Source organism: Meles meles, chromosome 7, assembly GCF_922984935.1.
Source record: "Meles meles chromosome 7, mMelMel3.1 paternal haplotype, whole genome shotgun sequence".
Lineage (NCBI taxonomy): Eukaryota > Metazoa > Chordata > Mammalia > Carnivora > Mustelidae > Meles > Meles meles.
In genome coordinates, this window is record NC_060072.1 from 122,510,102 (window position 1) to 122,531,580 (window position 21,479).

Genomic DNA, 21,479 nt, shown 5'->3' on the forward strand with positions numbered 1-21,479 from the left:
ACAAGATAATTAATACACAGTGATGACTCAGCACTTTTATTTCTAAGCTGTAAGCAAACATCATCTTTTCTCTTCACTGTGGTCCTTTGCATTGTTCTACAGGACAGGAGTCCTACCGTGGGAACAATGGCTAAGTAAGGGGAAGTCACTGTGGGTTTGGTGCTAGGAAGCCCCACAGGTGTTAGCCCACCTCAGAAAATCATCTGCAAAGAAGCGAAAGCCAGGGCATCTTAGTCCATCAGAGCAAAAGGCATGTGTGTGAAACCCTTTGAAGGGGCCTATTCATGTGGAAGTGTTGTTCAAACACCTGGGGTGGGTATGTGAGTTTCAGGCTCCACCGTGATCTGTCAAGATGAGGTCAGATATGGTGGCGGTTATAGAGATATGATGGGTACAAGCCATCATAATGCTACTGGCGCCACTGCTCAATAGCTTCCCGGCTTCTCTCTTCTTGTTCTGGGGAACAGAGATAAAATGGTCATGTTAGCATGGAGAGGACTCTGATCTGAGGAGAGCCATCAAGCTCTTGGCAGCCATTCTATCCAAACTACCTACCCTGTGGTGACATGAGCAAATGGTGCAGAACAGAACAAAATGTCTGAGCTGAAAGACCTGACAGAATGCTGAGTCACTTTGGGTGCCAAGCGCAGTCAGGAGGCAGAGCTGGTAACCAGTAGAGTCAAGATCAAGACCTATGTCCCAGCCTGTGCTCTTTCCCTTACACAGCCCATAAAGCAGGGAGAGGCAACGGAACAGAAATGAAGCATAAAGAGAACAGAACAGTAACGAAAAGAGACAACAGGCTTTATCGTTAAAAAATGACATCACGGAAGGAAATAACTGTCAACTTCAAGTGATGGCATTATGAGTAATTTTTTTTCTCAGACTCTGAAAATAAAATTACGTTTTAAGAACTACCCAGAAAGGTAAAGCAAAGTGGAAGTAAATGTGATAATCGTTGATTCTGGGTGGTGGTTATATGGGGGTTCACTGAACTATATACTTTCCCATGTGTTTGAAATTTTTCCAAGTAAAAGGGTAAAAAGAACAGAAAGGAGTTTTTAGTAAGAAAGTCTTGATTCTGCCGTCTATAATCAGCCATGTCTCTGAGTAACAACGTTGTTCAATTGTAGGATTAGGCTCCTGATGCCAAGTCCACACTGCTTGTTTTTGTTAGGGACCATAAAAGCACGAGCAGATTTCACAAGTCCCTCAGTGTGTAAAAGGCAACCATAAGACTCCTCAAAAGGTAAACAGCATTACCACATAACCCAACAATTCCACTCCCTGTATATACACCTAAGAGAAGTGAAAACAGGGACAAATGAATGGACTAACAAATAGTTATCCAAATACACACACATACATATGTATTATTCAGTCATAAATAGGAATGAAGTTCTAATAACATGCTACAGTATGTGTGAACCTTGAAATACGCTCTATGCCAGACACAAAGAGATGTGTACCGTGTGATTCCACTTCTATAAAAGACCTAGAACAGACAAATTGGTAGAGAACAAAATGTACTAGAGATGAGCAGGGATTGTGGGCGATGGGGAGTTAACAGTTGCGTAATGGGTACAGAGGTCATCTCTGAGGTGATGCAAGGGTTCTAGGAATCCATAGTGTTGCTGGTGGCACAACAGTGTGAACGAGCCGAATGCCACTGACTTGACTTGAACACTTAAAAGTGGTGACGATGGCAGATTTTATGTAAATTTTACCACAGTTTTTAAGTGTTTGTGGAAAATGTTGGGAGGATCGGAAGTTCTAACAGAAAAAAATGGTATCAAGGATTCAGACCCCCAGAAGTTATACTTATTTTTTTCAAATGTGGGCTTCACCACCAAAAAGCCTGTGAACCTGACTTTGATGCTAGTGAACCTCATTCTCTGGAGCACTGGGCAAACAGGATGACCTGGTGACATCAGGATGCAGAGAAAATGTGTGTCTGTGTGGTCCTGTGTCTGTGTGGACCCCTTTGAAGGTCCATCACATGCCCTCGACAAGAAGGACCCCTTGTTACAGCTGGGTATTCAAGCATAATGGCTGCTGTGTATGTTTCCTTCCTCTTTGAGCTTGGAGTCATGCTACCCTTGATGCTGGAAATTGCCTTTGGGACTTAGTACCCCAGGACAGCCTGGAGCTTAGAGTCAGGCCCCGGCTGGAGCTTTGGGTCTTCCTACCTTTCTCAGGCCAGATTGGCTACTCTTTGCCAATCTTGAGAGCATGATTTTGGCATAGGAATTGATTTTTTTTCTCTAGGTCATGCCGTTTTCTTCATACACCATTTCACTTAGAAAAAGGGAAATTCTCCCTGACAAAGGCCCAAACATCATGGCTTTTGTGTAAGGGACCACCTGTGGCTGAGCATGTTTAGCCAAGCCAGGTGTCATGTGGCCAAGTCCAGATGGGCCGACCCAGGCTTCTGGCTTTGAAGGTGGAAGCAGACTTTGGCTCCCACACAGACCTCAGGGGTAGGAGCTCAACACACTGTTTATCCTGACACTTCCAGACACAGAACTCAAAGGTATAAAGGCATCTTTGCCTCATCAAACTGGGGGTTTTGAGTAGAGAAATAGCCAGGAGCCATAGCTCTCCCAGAACAGCTCCGGTGTCCCGGATGGGCTGTTGGGGCTGCAAGATTGGCTTCTCAAGCTCTCAGGAAGGTCACCTGCCTAAACTTACACCTTCGGAAATCCTAGGCCTTTCATTTATCCACAGTCTTTCCTTAGCATTTGTTTTTAAGGGGAAATCCTAGGCCTTTCATTTATCCACAGTCTTTCCTTAGCATTTGTTTTTAAACCTGCAGCTGCTGCCATTTATTCTGAAAATAGGTGACATGGTCAGATGAAAATAGCCAATCGAAAAACAGGGTCCTGACTGAGGAGTATGTGGGGGCATCAGAGAAGAACTGAGTGTTCTGCCCTGGAGGAGAGGTTTCACCAACCCGTCTACCACAGCTGGTGCTGCCGCTCGGAGGGGTCAGAGGTGATGGCAGAGGAGGAGAATTGAAATGTGTTTCACATCAACATTTACCCTCTGGCAGGCTGGACCTGCTCCACCTCTGCCTCCTTTATTTATTCAGCTGCGGGGGCACGGGGCAGGGAGGGCATGCTTTCCTTACCTCACTCCGTCCCATTGCAGGGACTAATTCCCAGATGGAAGAAGGTCCCCCGAGACCTCCATGCACCTGATCATCCTTCGTTTGTAAGAACAGTTCTTGGCTGGCAAAGATACCTTGGTTCAAATCCCTGACTAGCCATGGCACCTTGGATATTCAGGCACCCTTTCTAAGCCCGAGTTTTGTTTTTTTGTTTTTTTTTTTTTTAAAGATTTTATTTATTTATTTATTTGACAGCGAGAGAGAGAGATCACAAGTAGGCAGAGAGGCAGGCAGAGAGAGAGAGAGAGGGAAGCAGGCTCCCCGCCAAGCAGAGAGCCTGATGTGGGACTCGATCCCAGGACCCTGAGATCATGACCCGAGCGGAAGGCAGCGGCTTAACCCACTGAGCCACCCAGGCGCCCTAAGCCCGAGTTTTTTAAACAAAAACAGAAGTTTTTAAGACCTGAGCACCTGGGTATAAGGGTTGGGTGGTTCAGAGCAGCGCCTGACAGAGCAGGTGCCCAACCAGTGACAAAAGCTCCAGTGTTACAACTCCTGTAAGCCCATGGCCTGGCCGGGGGTCTTCATCTCTGTGGACAAGGCCTCACGCCCCCGATTGCTGTCTCTCTGGCTTTGGTAGAGGACTGGTCATCCCTTGAGTGCTGGCCCCTCACCCTAATTCATTGTGAAAGGGAAAACAGTGAGTGTTCTCCAACCAGATGCTACGTATGGGGACTGGAAACATTTATAAATGCTCAAAATAAAGTCCTGTTATTAATACAGTGAGTTAACAAAACAAAAAAACCCTGAAGGAATTTTTCAGGCCACATACTCATATTTTAAATGCCTCTCCCCAAACTGTCCACCAAGGTAAACAACTGTCCAACAGAAATATTTTGCTTCTGAGTTACAACATCCTAGCACACAACACCCCCCCCCGCCCCCAGGATGTTCCCAGGAAAGCTTGATTTGGTGGGATCCAAGCCCACCACCTGTTTGCAGGGCTCAGGTGCCACCTGTGAGCCACTGGGCATGACCTGCAGTCCTTGAGTACCTGGTGATTTTATCCTGTTCCCAAGAGAAGCCCTCAGAGAATGTTACCTCCCAAATCAACCAGAGCATACAAGCCAGGAGGCTCATGACATCAGAATGAAAATCAGGGACTTTCTCTAGCAAAGGTCACCTAAACTGGGGCCTTTTGTCTAAGCTCATATACATTCGGGAGCTTGCCCCGGAGCATTTTCTTCTGGAAGTGTGGGGGAAAGATGAAACAGAAATAAACATAAATAAACACTCTGGCTTGCTAGCCTCAGCCCTAATAAGTATTTCTATGGGGTTTGGTCTGAGTGACACTTGAAGACACTTAGTTGATGCAAAGTGCCATCCCATGCCATGGAGTCTGGTTCAAAAACAGCTCCTCTCTCTGCCCCCGCCCAGCCCACACCCAGCTCTCACCTCTGAGGCCTTGGTGAAATCAACATTGCCTGAGCTGGGTCAGGAGCCTTACCTGCCCTAGGGCTGAGGTAGGGAATCAAGTGTGTTGTTTGCTGGCAAGAGACGCTGACACAAAGCTGAGGCTTAGGAAAGACAAGAGCAGTTGCGCAAAGCCTATAAAACTTAAGAGCATGCCCGGCACTGTGAGTTGCTTTCTGAGGTCGGATTTCCTGGTCTGGTTACAACGATCAGATAAGATACTGATTAAAGGGGTGCCTATGTGGCTTAGTCAGACACTTAGTAAGCTCTTTGTCTGCCAAATAAGTAAGTTAAATCTTTAAAAAAAAAAAAAAAAGATACCGATGTTAGTGAATAGGTGAATGGAAGCCAGAGTGAGTAGTTCCTAGAGCTGTTATGTTGCTGTGAATCCAGCGGAGTTGAAAGTGAGTTTGAAATCTTTCCAACACACCTGTAACCAGAGCTAAGCCACTAGCATAGGCACTAAGACAGGGAACACAGGCCACCACCTCAGTCCCCAAGTGGGAGAAGATATGATCAGCCAAAAATTCCCCGAACCAGTGGAAATCTAGGTGTTGTGTCCTCTTCTGTTCCTTCTCAAGTTCTGTAGCCATTTGTGTGACTTTCTTCCTTCAAGACACCAGTAGATGTGAACTGAGGAAAGAGCCTCTCTTACCCCTCCCTCTTCTAATTCAAATTTAGGGAAAAGTGGAAGCAACTTTTTATTTTCCCCCAAAGGCCCACTTCCCCGAAGACACTGGCTGAAGAGCTCTTACCATCATTTTGCTCCTCCACGAAGTTCTCAAACTCGTTCTTTTGTTCCTCGTAATATTCTCTCTGCAGCTCGTCAGCCCGCAGCTTCTGCCTGTTCTCCGCTGGGAAATGGCAAGAAGCAAGATTTGCCTCCAAGAATGGGGGCAGAGGCACGCATTTAGGGGAACAGGAACACTGATCATTTGGCCTGAGAAACTTGAACGTGGTGGGGAGAGGTGGTTTGGGGGGGGCTTCGTGAAGATGGTTTACTCCTGGCACAGACTTTAAAACTTGAAGGAACCAGGAACCCACCCCTTCCAAGCACCACGTTTTGCAAATGAGAAAAGCAGTTAGGCTTTACTCATAAAATTAGTGGTGCATCTGAGTATACTGGGCCAGTTAGAAACTAGAAATCCAATGATTAGAAATGAATTCTAGGAGGAATGATCAACTTAAAGTTTATTTCACATTGGGGACGCCTGGGTAGTTCTGTCAGCCAAGCATCTGCCTTTGGCTCAGATCATGATCTGAGGGTCCTGGGATCAAGTCCCACACTGGGCTCCTGATCCCATTGGGCTTCTCCCTCTCCCTCTGCCCCTCCCCTGCCTGTGTTCTCTCTCTCTCTCTCATGCACTCCCTCTCTCCAATAAACAAATAAAATCATTTTAAAATAGTAAAGTTAATTTCAAGTTAATACCTTCAAGTCCACCTTTGAGCAGCTGTCACAGCCAAAATGTGTGCCAGGAATAGATTAAAAAGGCAAGAAAGATTCTGTCCCGCTATTCTAGAGGCCTATAATCCAGATAAGGAGAAAAATACAAAAATGTCATACCCAGCAGAATGGCTGCTGTGATAGAAATGTATACAGGGCACAGTGATGTTGGGGGTGATAAAATGAGGTAGGAAGATCTGAGAGGATCCTTGGTATCCATGTGTCCTTAGGCTGTTCACTCCCTTTGTGTGGGCTGGCCTTGATGACTCTCTTCTAATGAACAGAAGTTGGCAGACATGACGGAATGTGGTTTTCTTCTTGGGCATCTCGTTCTGAGCAAAGCCAGCTGCCATGTTGTAAGCGGTCTTACAGAGAGGCCCACTCATGGCAAGAAACTGGTGGCCTTGACGGATAGTCAGCAAGGCATTGAGGCTTGTTCGAAGGCAGATCTTGCAGTCGGGCCTTGAGAGGACTACAGCCTGGGATAGGTGCTGAGCCTGAGGCCCCCAGTTAAGGCATATCTGGACTGCTGAGCAACTTAGGAGACAGTAAATATGGTTTTAAATTGCTAAATTCGGGGTCCATTGGTACATAGCAATAGGGAATTGGTCAGAATATGAGATGATCACATCAACTTCCTGATGTTGAAGATACCGACTTCTTGTATCCCTTATTTTGTAAAGCAATGCATTCTAGTAAAGTTGTCTATAAACTTCTTTTTAAAGATTTTATTTGAGAGAGAGAACAGGGAGAGGAGAAGGGCGAAAGGGAAAGAGAATCTCAAGCAGAGTCTACACTGAGCGTGAAACCTGACGTGGGGATTGATCTCATAACCCTGACAATTACCTTGATCTCATGACCCTGACCTTGAGCTGAAACCAAGAGTTGGACATGGTAACATTGGGGCGTATACCTCTGTGGTCAGAAGAAATACCCCCAGTGATAAGTGAAAACTGTCACCAAGAACGTATAAATATGGTGACCATTCCTTGGCAGTTGAACAGTGAAGCCCCCCCCCCCCCCGGCAGCACCTTGAGCCCCAGCGGGAATCCCCTCCGCCCCCCACCCTGCCCAAACACCACATCACACTTAACCAGCAGGTGCAGCTGATCCTCACTTGCTTCAATTTAGCCTGAAAAAAATCTTTCTAGATTGGGAGATCTTTTGGTGTAAAATAGTTTCCAGGTTCATCTCTTTCTACCCTTAAATCTTGACCTCTTTGGTATGAGAGCTCTGGTCATCTGAAGGAAATTATTGAAAACTCTTGTAGTATCAAAATAATTGCTTTTAACTGGGCTTCAACTGGACAAATCCACAACAGCAGGAAGGCCATGTCTGGTCCAGGAACTGTCCCTCAAGGACACCTCACACTCCTCTGGTATGATCACATCAGAGGGGAGACCAAGGCACCGTTGTCCCCATCAGCTTAACTGTGCAGGAAGTCGGGAGACCAGTGATGATGGAAGCAGAGAAACTGAGGAAGCCGTTGGGTTCCTGCCCCACCCCATATTACAGTGGTGCTAGGACAAACAACGGAGCATTTCTTTGTGCAATAATTAATGCCATGAACCATCTGAAATGTTTGAAAGTTAAGGGGCCTGCAATAATAAGTGAATTAATTAAATACTTGTTATTTGTATTACATTATTTTATTTAACTCAGAGTAAAAAATCCAGTTATCTGTGAATTGGTCTCAGTGCAGATTTCTTAGGTAAACCCCACGCGTTTCCCACACTATGTCTTTACCAATATAGTTGTAGGATTCTTGAGTCTGGCAGAAGGAATTGGTTTTCCAGTCCTTCCCCAACACTTACGCCCCTTGCCCCATATCCACACATTTCTTAGGAGGGAATTGAGGCTCAGAGAGGTTCAGTGACCTAATCAAAGTCACACAGTTGGTCAAGGCATAGCTTGGGACAAACCAGAGCCCACACTCACTACTTGGCCCAGAACACACCTTTCACCTTACCATCCCCTTATGATGCACCCTGAGCTCCAATGTTGCTCCAGGTCCCAGAAACCCCATGGGGATGGGAGAGAAGGGGTTTGGAATGTAGGAAGCAAGTGCTTAATGAGCCATCACCAGTTCCTAAAGAAGAATCTTCCATTTCTATGGACTTCAAAAAAGAAGCTGTCTTCCCAAATTGCCTTTCTGGGTGTACGACAAATGGAACCCTTGACTCAGCAAGGGCTAGGAACAATTTAAGTCTTTGGACAAAATGCCATGCTGACACTGTGCATCATGTACATCCCTTCTCAGGTTCTGTGTTTCATTCTGAGTGCCTCCTGTCGTCCTAAAGGAACCTCCTGCATCTTCACCCTGAAGCTTAGAGATGTCAGGTACCTTGTTTCCTGGTTCCAGATTCCAGCCTATCTGTGTCACTTGCCTGTGTCACTTGCCTTTTACCCAGCCTGAGACATAACTGAGCATTGTTCTCCTGTCCATGCATGGGACTCGCCCAGGGGACAGCAGGTGACCTCAGGCGCATCCTAACATCCTCACCAGGCTCCCCTGGACCCCCACGATTGACACACAGAGCTTCTGTTTGAGGTGAGGGACCTCTGGCTTCATCACACTCCTCGTGGTTCTGAATCAGCTTATGAGGATGGAAACTACTCCCTTCTCCTACAAGAAGAGGCCGCTTCTCTGATTTCCATCAAGAACTGCCTGGCCTTCATCATAGCCGTTCCTGTGTTTCTGGATGTTTGCTAACTTCTAAATCTCAGGTTGGGTGAGGCCTGGAGATTTTTCCAGTGTAATTCGTACTTATCCAGTTGGTTGGGGGCTGGTGGAAAGGAATTTCATCTCCACACATTTTCATCATTTGAAAACAGTCCTGTTATTTTTTACTGAGCAAGTAAGTCTTGCTGAGCGTGCCGAGGGACACAAAGAGTTTATTCAGACACACGCGTAAGTAATGAATCAAGCCACAGACTCAGAGACAGAACTCTCTGAGGCATTGGAAACCAAAATCAAAAATGAAAACAAAAACCTTTACTGGCTGAATACTACAATTTCAGGGGCTTATAAGTAAGGAAACTTGGGGCCAGGGAGAGGAAGCTGTCACCAACTCCACAGTCCCAGCTCCCAGTCCCAGGCGCCCTCTCCCCGCCTCTAGTGCTGTTGGTAGCTGTTGCGCATGAGGCGCTGTCTGATACCCCCAGAAAACACACATCTAGATACTGTGTTCCCTCCTGACTAGAACGTATTTCTGCTTCCGTTTGAAACTTCCTGAAATTGGGAGGCATCTCAGTCTCTATTAAGTGCTTTCGATATAGCACTGCCCCTTTTCATTCCTTACCCTGTCAGTGTAGTCCAAGATGTGACCCGCAGCTGAGGAAAAGTGGAATTCCTAATTCAGAGCCGCTATCACTTGGATATCCAATGGCCTAGGTGGAGGCCCTCCTTGGTCCCCTTGTAGTTCCCACATCCCAGCTGACTGTGAGAAAGGAATGGGAGGGGCAAGCAGAAGGCAGACCTCCAGCAAACTCACCATTGGCCTCGTCTTGGGATTTGGGAGACCGCTTGCCCCGCTTCTTGAGGAAATTGGAGGCATCTGATTCCTGCATGAAGATCTTCTGTTCCACATCTAAAACCCGAGAGAGGCCGGTCACAACGAACCTAGGCTTGCCAGGGCCACCGCAGCGGCTGGCCTACTGCGTTGCACCCCTGGGTGGCCCTTGCACTCACCTTCCTGGGCCTCTTGTCTTGCCACCTGCTGGGTACCCACTGATGCACCAGTCCCCTCCTGCAGCACTGTGGGAGAGCACAGGGTGAGGGACGCAGCACCTCAAAGGGAGCCCTCACCCAGAGCTGGGCTGGAACAGTCCTTCCCCACCACTGTGACTTGCCAGGCCCCAGTGTGGGTCCCTGGAACCCTCACATCCCAGTTCTAGAGCGGTATCCCCAGGAAACCACCAAGTAAGCTGTTCTTTCTATGTTGTGTTACAATACACACACACACACACTCACACATACACACCAGGCACAGCCCTCTTAACAGTAAACAGCCCCTCTTTTTACCTGGACCAGCTGAACAGCCTCACCTAACACCAGTCCTCTCCATACTCACTGGTCAGGAGCACAGCAGCTGAGAGACAGGAGGCCAGAAAGAGCTGTCGCCACACCATTTTTGGAAGGGCTGAGGCTCTGTTTGGGAACCACAGGACAGAGAGGGTTCTACAGACCCTGAAGCCAGCCACCAGATTCCTCACATCTGGGCCAGGCATGCCAGGTGGGAGGGAGGCAGGAGACCTGGGTGCCCGTAGCGGGGGGGGGGGGGGGGGGGGGGGCGTGGGAGGGGTCTCAGCTGCGGCTTCCATTGGCTGCTCCTCCTGAAGCACTGGAGATGTTTTTGGCGTCCTGCAGACCTTCACAGAAGCAGAACCTGTCGTCGTCAGGCCCCAGCTGAGACAGCTTTGGAGTGGCTTTTCCAGGATTCCGCACCCAAGGAGTTGCTGTTGGAATGCCCAGCCCAGTCTGCGATTCGAAAGACTCAAAGAGATCCTGGCATCTGCTTCAGGGGAGGTGGGGACCTTAGTCCTGGAGGCTGAAGCCTGTGGGGGGAAGAGAGCAGTCCTCAGTGGGAGACTGACTGAGATATCAGGCAAGGAAGGACCAGAAAGCCTAGAAGACTCCCTCAGGTAACCCTCACATACACACATAGGCTGTTACAACAGTAACCAGAGTGCCCCTTACTGTGACATATCCGTCAGCTTATGTTCACTGTCAAGCAAAACACAGACCTCTGTGGTGGGGTCCCAGTGCCCTTTCAAGACTGAGGAAAAGAGGCAGTCCGCCTTTCACTGCAGAGGGGAAACAGTGCACAGTGTGTGAAGAGCCCACAGCTGAGCATGTGTCTCTAGAAGGAGACAAAGGCACACCTCATGTAGGGGAGGAAGTGAGTTCCTAGAAGTGGGAACACCAATGGGATCAGAGCTCTGTGGGGCCATCAGAGTGATATGTTGGAGATATGTTCTTGACATTGTCATTTATTATGAACAATCCTCAACTCTTTGTGACTAGCTGAAGAGTTATACTTTACATTGCTTAGAGTTTTCTTAATGGCAACCATCACTAGACCAAGAGCACAGCCCACACCTACCGGAAGGTGTAAGGGAGAGGAGGGGAACCCATGGGAGTCACGTCCCCCAGTTGTCTCATCAGTTGGCTTCTTGCTCATACCTGGCATGGCAAAGTTAAATGAGGCCATTTTGAGGAAATGCAGGCCATTCAATAATAACAGAACCCAGGAACATTGAGGGTGGGAAATAGGCAGGACCGAAGTCATAGGAAGGAGTTTGGTTTCCATCTTTATGAGGCAGCCTAGTGTGTAGACTATAAGCACAGACCCTGGCCAGGCGCCCTGGACTCAACTGCAGCTCCAGCCTTGGCCAGCTGCATGGCCTTGGGCAAGTCATTTACCTCTCCATGCCTACTCCCCTCCTTTGTCATACAGACTGACATGAGGATTGGAGGTAACACATCCGAAGTCAGAATGATGCTTAACGGACATGGAGCATTGGATGTGTTTTTGCTATCATGACACAGTCATGAACCATTGAATGATTTTGAGCAGAGAAGTGACAGGAGGGTATTTTTAGAAACGCTATCGTCCCAGTGATGTGGAGCGTGGGAGGGATTAAGCACTAGGACTTAGGGAAGGCTTTTGCATTAATCCAGGTGGGAGATGGTGTCAGCAAAAGGCAGGAGGAGCAGGAATGGAGAAGACAGAACATTTCAAAAGACCGAAGAAAGAATCTGTAGAGCTCGACTGATTAGCTAGGGGCAGTGAGAGGCTGGGAAGTGTGCATTGGGGAACGGGGTGGTTGGATGGCAAGACCTCTCAGTGAGGTGGAGAACGCAGGAGGAAGTTCGAAGGAAATGCATTGGACAAGTCAAGTATCTGACACTTGTGGGATCTTCTAATGGCGAATCCAGTGCTCTTCTCGTTTTCCTACAAAAGTAATTTTGTGACTATGTTAAACCATCACCACAATCAACTTTAGGACACTTTTATCGCCCCAATAAGACATCCCATACCCATTAGCAGTCACCCCCCAATTTTTTCAACCCCCAAAGCCCTAGGCAACCACTAATCTGCTCTCTGTCTCTGGTTTCCCTGTTCTGGGCATTCCATCTAATTGGAATCATACAATGTGTGATCCATTGAGACTGTATTCAAGGTTCATTTCTGTTGTAGCCCACATCAATACTTCATTTCTCCCTGCTACAGAATAATATTCTATTGTACATATATGCCATATTTTATTTATCCATTCATCACTTAATGGGCATTTGGGTTGATCCTACCTTTTGACTATCGTAAATGAGGTTGTTATGAAAATTTTGTGCACGGTTTTGAGTGGACATATGTTTTTATTTCTTTTGGGTAAATACCTGGAGCAGATGTTAGGTCACATGGTACTTTTGTACTTTCGAGGAACTTTCACATTATATTTTCCAACTTCATTTACTCATCTTCCTTCTCGAGTGTTCTGAGATCTCTTTGAAGAGAAGTTTCTAACTTACTCTATGGAAATGATGCCCAGCACAGAATAGGTACTTCATAAATGTTTATTGAATTAGTCAGTGAAAATACTCTTGAGTGAGGGCATTAAAAGGGGACATTTATAAGCTTATTTCAATGGGCCATTCATAAAAAGGTACCCACATGGGGACCCAGAATTTCTAAGTTAATGTATCACTGGGTCCAGGACTATTCTCAAATGGCACGAACAAATTTTGTGGCACATTTATGGATTGCCTTAGAGGATAGCCAATTTGGCTGTAACATTCTCCTCAACTTGACCAAAGTTTATACAGTTTTCTTCCTTATGATAGGCCCCTGACCTCCCTTTTCTTAGGGTATTTACTTTAGAAAACTGCAACTGTAAATTCTTTCTCTGCCCCTTTGAAATCTATACAGATCTCTTCTAGTCTTGTGCTGCTCTTTCAATCCAGGATTGTCTTTCTTAGGGACCTGGGGACTTTCTTTTCAAAACGAAAATATCAAATGAGATAGCACCCTATCTCCCAATCTCTGTGGGAGGAAAGACACCTGGCTTAGGTGGGCACCTTACTCCAACTGTGAAGAGCAGTTAACAAAATGCAGCCCACCCCACCCCACCTCTTAAAATCCCTCCAGGTCCTTGCTTCAGTGGAATTGAGTTTAGCATCACTCCTCTGTTACAATAGTCCTGAATAAAGTCTTCTTGGCCTGTTTAACTTTGTCTTTTACAATTTTAACTCTGACAAGGTCATCGGTTCAACATATCACCTGATCCACCGGGGCCTGCAGGCATGACTCATATAAGTGGAAATGACCCTTGGGGACGGTGTGTCCAGGTAAAATGGAATCACTAGATACTATGGCTCATGTTAAGTGTTCTTCCAAAACAAATATGTAAAAGCCCATTTTCTGCACCTAATATTAAGAATATGTTATGCTCTGGAGTGCCTGGGTGGCTCAGTCAGTTGGGCTTCCAACTCTTGATTTAGGCTCAGGTCGTGATCTCAGATTCATGAGATCCAGCCCTGAGGCAGGCTCTGCACCCAGCAGAGAGTCTGCTTCTCCTTCTCCCTCTGCCCCTCCCCCTGTTCTCACACTCTCTCTGTCTCTAAAAATAAATAAATGGGTCTTTAAAAAAAAAATATATATATATATATGCATATATATATTTCATTTTCAATGGACTAATTATGTTACTGAGCCTGATCCCACTGCCCATTTGATAGGAAGAATTAAGGATTATACCAAAAGAGGTACTCATGACCCTGGGAACCAGGGGATCCCCAGGACTCAACTTCCTCAGGAGTCCCCATAGCAAATATAGATGAGCATTTTTCTGCTACCTCCTCAGGTCTCAGGAGTGGTGAGAATAAAACACCTTAGACGTGAATGTGAAGGCTTGTTTCTGGGGCAAGAGTGACAGTTTGTGAAAACGGTTTCAGCGTTTTTGATGTGCCTCTGGAGCTGACTGTGTTGACACAGCTGGGTGTGGAAAACGAGAGCTTCATGAGTCAGGACGTGTCTGAAACCTCCCTCATTTCTTATCTTCCTGTAAAAGGCATTCATTTCTCTAAGTGCATAGCTAGAGTGTCATGGAGCTTCTTTACAGCTTTTCCCCTCCCACGTTACGGAATATTATTAGTCCCTATGAAAGTGGTTTCTAGAGGTCTCCCTGTAGAATTAAGTCTGAGAGGAGATGTCTGCATTCAGAAAAAGGCATGAAACATTCTATAGCTGCATAGAGTACTGCCAGGAGAGCACCCGTGTCCAGGTTGATATCAGCAGGCAAGCTGTGATGGCTATACTGTCACTAAAATATTAAAATACTTTCCTATTAGTCAGGACATGTCTGAAACATGAAAATGAAATGAACATGAACATGACAATGAAAATGAAAAATAAAATGAAAAAAATGAAAATTGCCACTTTCCTGAGCCATCTTCCCAAAGCCCTCTACTGCTGCCAGGGCTCCATGCTCTCCCCCAGAACCCATGCTTTCCACAATTCATTCTCGAAAAAAGTGATGATTGGCCCAGCAGGGAGCCTGCAAAACCCTGCTCTGCTCCCACAACCAGCCTTGATTCTGATTGATCAGTGCCTGTCCTGTGCCAGCTAAATGTATCGCCAATCACTCTGAACTTGGAACTTTCTGATTACTCAGTGTTCCTCTGAACTTACCTTGTATTTTGTCTACCTCTTCTCTTTGTCACCTCTGTTCTGTTTTCTGTGTGATGTACTACCCCCAACCACCATCAAAAGTTCCATACCGTGGGCACCTGGGTGGCTCAGTTGGTTAAGCACCTGACTTTGGCTCAAGTTATGATCTCAGGGTCCTGAGATCACCCCGTGTCCAGCTCCATGCTTAGCGGGGAGTCTGCTTCTCCCTCTCACTTCGCCCCTCCTCCTTCTTGTTCTTTCTCTCTGAAATAAATAAAATCTTTAAGAACAAAAATCCCATACCTACTACAAAGCAGGGCATATGTTAGGGTATATGTGTGAGAGAAGGATATGTGTCAATTAGAAATGTTTTCAAGGACTTGGCCACGTGGTGTCATAATGGTTGTTGACAAGAGGAAGCCATTACAGTGTAGGCAACCAGATGCTCTACCAGAGGCGTTCTACTAACAGGTTCTCAGGCTTTGCTGATTCTTCTAGAATAGGGTATGGTAGAATCAGTTATTGGTGTAAGGGAAAGGTGAGTTGACCCTCTTTTTCTGGAAGATCACCTTGAGTGGATAGATCATAACTGTTCTGAAATTAATCACTTTGGCTGGCCTCAGTAGAGTGTATAAAAAGATCTTTAGTGCACTGAATGACAAAAACTGACCTAATCCTTTGTTAGAGGGGAAGGAAAGGAAGAGGATGGGGTGTAGAGGTGTTTCGGGTCTGTGGAGGGGAACCTTGGGCAGGTCCTGACTGCTTTACTTGGGCTTCTTATTCATGGTTCCAGAAAGAGCTGGTCACTAAGATTGCTGAGATTCATTACCCCTTGGGATTAAGACCCTAGACTGAGAGGATCCCGGGGCCCATCTCTCCACCAGGGATATGAAGTGAAGGACTTTTGCTCTACTACCTATGGTAGCCACTGAGCAGGGTACTTAGCCACTCCCATCTTGCCTCCATCATGGCAGCCTGTGCCCCCATCTCCAGAAGCCTGAGCCTTCTAGCTGAGACCTAGTTGCTCCCACCTTTGCCAGCAGCCTTTTGCCTCTTAACCTAAGACTGAACCACTGCCCATTTCCTGCACTTGTTCATGCTTTGGTAGTGACACTTTGGGGTCTGGGGTCATTGGTGTATCACAGCCCAAATCTTCACTGCTCAGAAGTTGACCTGTCAGGAATTTAAAGAGCATCCTGGTCAGAGTGGCTCAAAACCCATCCTAAAAATGACCCTTTAGGGGAAGAAGTCCACTGCTAAGGATTTATTGCTCTAGGACATGATAACAGCTTATCGAGTGCAGCTACTTTAGATACCAAAGACTTGACCCAGCTAGCAAGACTTGGGTACATCTCACCAAGGCCAGATTCCAGCACAAACCCCAGTCTCACCAGGCCACCACCCCAAGACCAAACTCCCAAGATGCAGCCAAAGCAGATCCCCAACGTAGAGCAGGGTAGAGACTAAATTTCTGGACTGTACCATAATCCTCAGATGAAGGGACTCAAATGTTCTCACCCTTGGATGGATGGAGATGCATTCACTTTGCTCTGAAGGCCTAGAGATAGGGACCTCACATTTGACTGCACACTCAGATCTCCCTGGTGCTGTAAAAATACACAGTGCCTGGGCCTCAACCTCTGTGTGTGTGTGTGTAATCAATAAGTGCTGATTAAAAATCCCTGAATTTATTTTTTGCCAGATTTTTTGAGGTATAATTGACAAATGGAAGTTGCCTGTATTTAACCTGTACAACTGTTTTGATGTATACATTGTGGAATAATCATCATTATCAAGCTAATTAACATATCCATCACCCCATCTTCTAAGGTTCTTGTTCAGTTTATGTGAGGTCTGAACACCAGTATTTTTTACAAACATTTGAGGTGGTTATAATGAACAGCTAAGGTTGGGAACTGCTGGTGCAAGTATATATATCTACTGCTCATACATGTGTACAGATGTACATGCATATATATATACACACACACATTCAGAGACTGATCCAAATTTTTTTAAAGATTTTATTTATTTGAGAGAGGGAGAACAGGAGTGGGGAGAGGGAAACACAGACTCCCTGCTGAGTGGGGAGCTCAATGGGGGGGGCTCGATCCCAGGACCCCAAGATCAAGATCTGGGCTGAATTCAGATGCTCAACTGACTGAACCATCCAGGTGTTCCTCCAGTTTTTTATTAATGTGTGTGTGTGTGCATGTGTGTGTTGAAAAGATTGTAATGGAATGGTCTTGATTTTCTTCCTTTAGTTTTTTTGGGTTCTTTTTTTCAAGTTTTGTACAGTGGTCATACAATCATTTCTAATCCCAAGGAAAAAAGCCAAAGTGCTATGTTTAAAATAACTTTACTTTCTAGATCAAGCTCAGCTCTCTGTATGACCCACTTCAACACCCATCTGATTTCTCCCCCCTGAATTCCTCCCAGCCTGTGACCACTCCAGTGCACCCATCCCTTCATGGAGACTACAGATGCTTGTTCTCTGTTCCACGTTGGTATCGCGCCTCTCCCTAGCCACAGAGTGCCCAGAGTGCAGGGTCTGGCATGTCTTTGCAGGAACAGAGGTATTATTGATAACCTGGGCCTGAGCTGGTGCCAGGAGTTGTTCAGTTCTCTGAACAAAGGCGCTCTCTCTCTGTCTCTGGAGATGAAACACAGAGTGGCTTTCTGGTCTCCGGATGGGCTATCTAGGAGAACGGAAGGGAAAGGATGCATTGGCACGGTCTGTGGAAGAACATACAAATGAGGTCTGTGGGATAAGAAGTGTGGGCCAAGCTGGCTAGGGTCCCTGTCTGTCCAGGAATCTGGTGAGTGTATGGCTTGTATTCTGAGCTCTCCACAGTTCTGGCAGCTTGGCACGTCTTAAGGCAGACCCGGGGAGGAGAGGAACTGAGCCGTGTCAGGAAGTCTGGGCAGCGACGAGAGGAAAATAGGCACAGAGGGCCCTGTCTTGCCATCCTCGTGGGGATGGCTTTGAAGGCAAGCCTCTGTGGGGGCTCTACTAGGCTAAGTCCTGCATGGTAGGCCTGGGAAACCAAAGGGACTGGAAATGGAGGTAAGACCACAGCCTTCTTCCTCCTAGTAGATGTCAAAGTGCATCTAACTTGGAAGAAGAAAGCATCATCTTCTGTGACTTTCCAGTTGTACCCCAGCACTGGGGAATATATTAGGCTGTAGCTTCCCTAAAGTTTGGACACACTAGCACTACAAAATGCTCGAAAATGAAAGGATTACAGAGTCAAATAAATTTGGGGATCAGATTCACAAGGCAGAAGCGTATTAAAGATTCTGACATGTCCTGCAGCTAGAAAATTCCAGCATCCCTCCAAATTTAATTTACCATACCATCTTTATTCATGGAGCACCTATTTAAATATAGGGCCTGCTTTGGGAAGATCTGAATTGGTTACTTTATGGCAAGAGAGTCCATAGCTAGAGTGGCATTTGTCAGTAACTCAATTCTGTTTCCAAGAAAAGTCATAAATTGGGGTACCTGGCTGGCTCAGTCAGTAGAGCATGTGACTCTTGATCTCAGGATTGTATGTTCAAGCCTAATGTTGGGTGCAGAGATCACTTAAAAATAAAATCTTGGGCGCCTGGGTGGCTCAGTGGGTTAAGCCTCTGCTTTCAGCTCAGGTCATGATCTCAGGATCCTAGGATCGAGCCCCACATCGGGCTCTCTGCTTAGCAGGGAGTCTGCTTCCCGCTTCCCCCGCCTGCTGCATGTGATCTCGATCTCTGTCTCTCTGTCAAATAATTAAATAAAATCTTTAAAAAAATAAATAAAATAAAATAAAATCTTTTAAAAAGAAGAAGAAAAAGCATAATTTAATAAGTATTACATATTTGGGTCACTGCTCTGCCCTCAAATAATATACTGGCCAATTGACAGATGACAGATTAACTGGCAACAGGTCTGATGTTTGAAGGAGAAGAAAGAGGGATGTAGGGTGGCATTTTAGCTCTGTTACCAGTTAGCCGAACAGATGTGTAGAAGCCATATCATATTTCTGGGTCTCATTCTCCTCATCTGTAGAAAGAAAGATAAATTTAGTGAACTTTAAGTTTCCTTCTATTCAGATGTTCTCTGATTCTAAAGTCAGAATAAAAAGTTTTATCTCGGGGGAGTCAAGATGGTGGGGAAGTAGGAGGAGGCACCATTTCAACCTGTACCCTAAAGTGAGCTGATTACCTACCAAAGAACTCCGACCACCCATGAAATCAGCCTGAGATCAGAATTATACACGTCTGGATCTCTACAGGAGCAGAAGACGCCAGTGGCAGGTAAAGCAGACTGGGAGCCTCGGACTGATATCGGAAGATAAACAAAAGGGGGAGGGAGCCACCAGAGGTCACCAATTGGAAAGTAATACCCCAACACGAGAGTGCCCTTCGTCTGGGGACCAGCATTAACTTGGAGTCTGGTTGAAAGCACTCAAAAAACAGAGCAAAGGATCGCGGGGGGTAATAGTGGGAACCTGGGCGGTTAGGGTCAGGGACCTAAGTCCCCCGACCCAGGACAGCCTTCCCTGGCGCTGAGCCAGAGAGAATGGGGCGGAGAAATCAGGTCTCCGTCCCTAAGCCGCCAGTGCGCCTGAACGCCAGCGCGCCCGAGAACGAGTGGGGTCTGGCTCCCATGAGAGGCTGGGAGCCTGGCCAGACAGCAAACCTGAAACACGCGCGTCCCACACCCTCCCTTGGGATACGTGCTCACAGGCGGTAGCCTGGAGCTCTGGCATCTGGAAAAACCAGACATTCCCAGCCCGGGACAGCGGGAAAATCTCAGTGTGCGATCTCTGCTCGGAATCTCTCTGGTGGTCTGGAGCTGCCTAGACACCCACCGCTGCCCTGGTTTTGGGTACAACGAGGAGCTCCTGCATCCCCAGGGACAGTGACTCAGAACCAACTCAGCCAGCAGCTTTTCCAAACATTCTGGGGCTTCTCTCTGAGAGGGAGGTCGGGGTGCAGTTTGCTCTCCTCTAAACCTCCAAAAACCATGAAAAGCTGTCAAGGCGAGAGAAAGCAGATGAAAGAACATAAAAACCCCCAGAGAACAAAAGCCTGAAAAAAACAGTTTCCTCAGAGCTCACCCCCTTGAGGGGAGCAGGAGGACCTAACTCAGGGAACAACATTGTCTGAAAACCCACGTGGCAGGCCCCTCCCCCAGAAAACCAACCAGGAAGGAAGAAAAAAAAAAAAAAAAGACTACAAGAGAGCAACCACCACTACTTCATAAATACAACTTTTATTTTTAACTCTTTACCAATATTCTGGTTCTTTTTTTTTATACATACAGATAATTTTTTAACCTATTTACCACCACACTGAGATGTCCAGTACATCAAATTCTTTAATAACCTTCTAACCTGAACTTTTTGATACATACACCCGTGGTTTTCTTTTGCTTTTCTATTTTTTTAATTCTTTTTTAATTTTAACTTAGTTTAGTCTAGTTTATTCTTTTTTAATTTTTATTTTCTACTATACATATAGAGTTAAACTTCAAGGTAATCCCCTTTCCCCAATCAATGCTACCCCAAAAGCAAACAAGTTTCTAATCCCCCTGTAACTTAGGAAAGTTGAGTCCCTTAACAAAAACATCAAGATACCTTCAGGAAGAATCAAAATACCCTTCCTCACCCACACTGAGAATTTATAACCACTCTCCCAATTTTTCCTTCTGTCAGTGTTTCTGTGAATTTGTGTTTGTCCTGATAATATATAAATCTTATACTTTGCGTTCTTTCTGATGAGGTTCTTCCCTTTTTTTTGCTTATATATATTTTTTTTTTTCTCTTGTCATATACTTTTTTTTTAAATATTTTATTTATTTATTTGACAGACAGAGATCACAAGTAGGCAGAGAGGCAGGCAGAGAGAGAGAGAGAGGAGGAAGCAGGCTCCCCGCTGAGCAGAGAGCCCGATGCGGGGCTCGATCCCAGGACCCTGAGATCATGACCCGAGTCAAAGGCAGAGGCTCAACCCACTGAGCCACCCAGGCGTCCCCTCTTGTCATATACTTTTATCAGTCTTTTTATTTGTCTGTTTTTGTTTGTATACTTCATAAATCTAACCTTGTGGCCCATTTGGGCTGAGCCTTCTCTTTTCCCTTTTTTTCCTATCTCTCTCTCTCTCTCTCTCTCTCTCTTTTTTTCCCTTTTTTCTTTCCCCCTTCTTTTTCTTTCTTCTTCTCTATTTCTTTTTCTTTTCTTTTTTCTCTCATTTGGGTGGGGAATCCTGATTGCACAGAAGCGTTCCAGGGTGCACATTCACTGCACCACAATTGATAAGTCCAGCTGCATCTGTTCAGTCATTTCTTTCCAAAATGACTAGGAGGAGGAATACCCAACAGAAGAAAAATACAGAGGATGGGCCGTCTGCAACAGAGCTAATGGCTATCGACATAGACAATATGTCAGAAAAGGAATTCAGACTAACAATTATCCAGGCAAGAGCTAGGTTGGAGAAAGCCATGGATGACCAAACAGAATTGATTAGGGCAGAACTGAAAGCCACCAGGGATGATGTTCACAATGTTAGGGCAGAACTGAAAGCCACCAGGGATGATGTTCAAAATGCTCTCCATGAGTTCCAATCCAATCTAAACTCTCTAAAAGCTAGGGTAACTGAGACAGAAGATAGAATTAGTGATCTGGAGGACAAACAGATAGAGAGAAAGGATCAGGAGGAAGCCTGGAACAAACAGCTCAGAAGCCACAAAAACAGAATCAGGGAAATAAACGATGTCATGAAACGTTCCAATGTCAGAATT

General features: G+C 46.0%; 1 protein-coding gene across 2 annotated transcripts; it reads right to left on the bottom strand.

The window, feature by feature from the left end:
• Positions 1-409: 409 nt before the first annotated feature.
• On the bottom strand, positions 410-10,256 carry LOC123947577 (unique cartilage matrix-associated protein-like). Of its 2 annotated transcripts, XM_046013921.1 has the most exons (5): positions 10,100-10,256; positions 9,718-9,783; positions 9,521-9,616; positions 5,338-5,436; positions 410-456 (listed from the first exon to the last, which is right to left on the bottom strand). In XM_046013921.1, the coding sequence occupies exons 1-5, from the start codon at positions 10,254-10,256 to the stop codon at positions 410-412; spliced, it is 465 nt and encodes a 154-aa protein (XP_045869877.1). The 2 variants fall into 2 exon arrangements, with proteins under 2 accessions (XP_045869877.1, XP_045869878.1); XM_046013922.1 differs by lacking the exon at positions 9,521-9,616 and having other exon boundaries at positions 10,100-10,157.
• Positions 10,257-21,479: the final 11,223 nt, after the last annotated feature.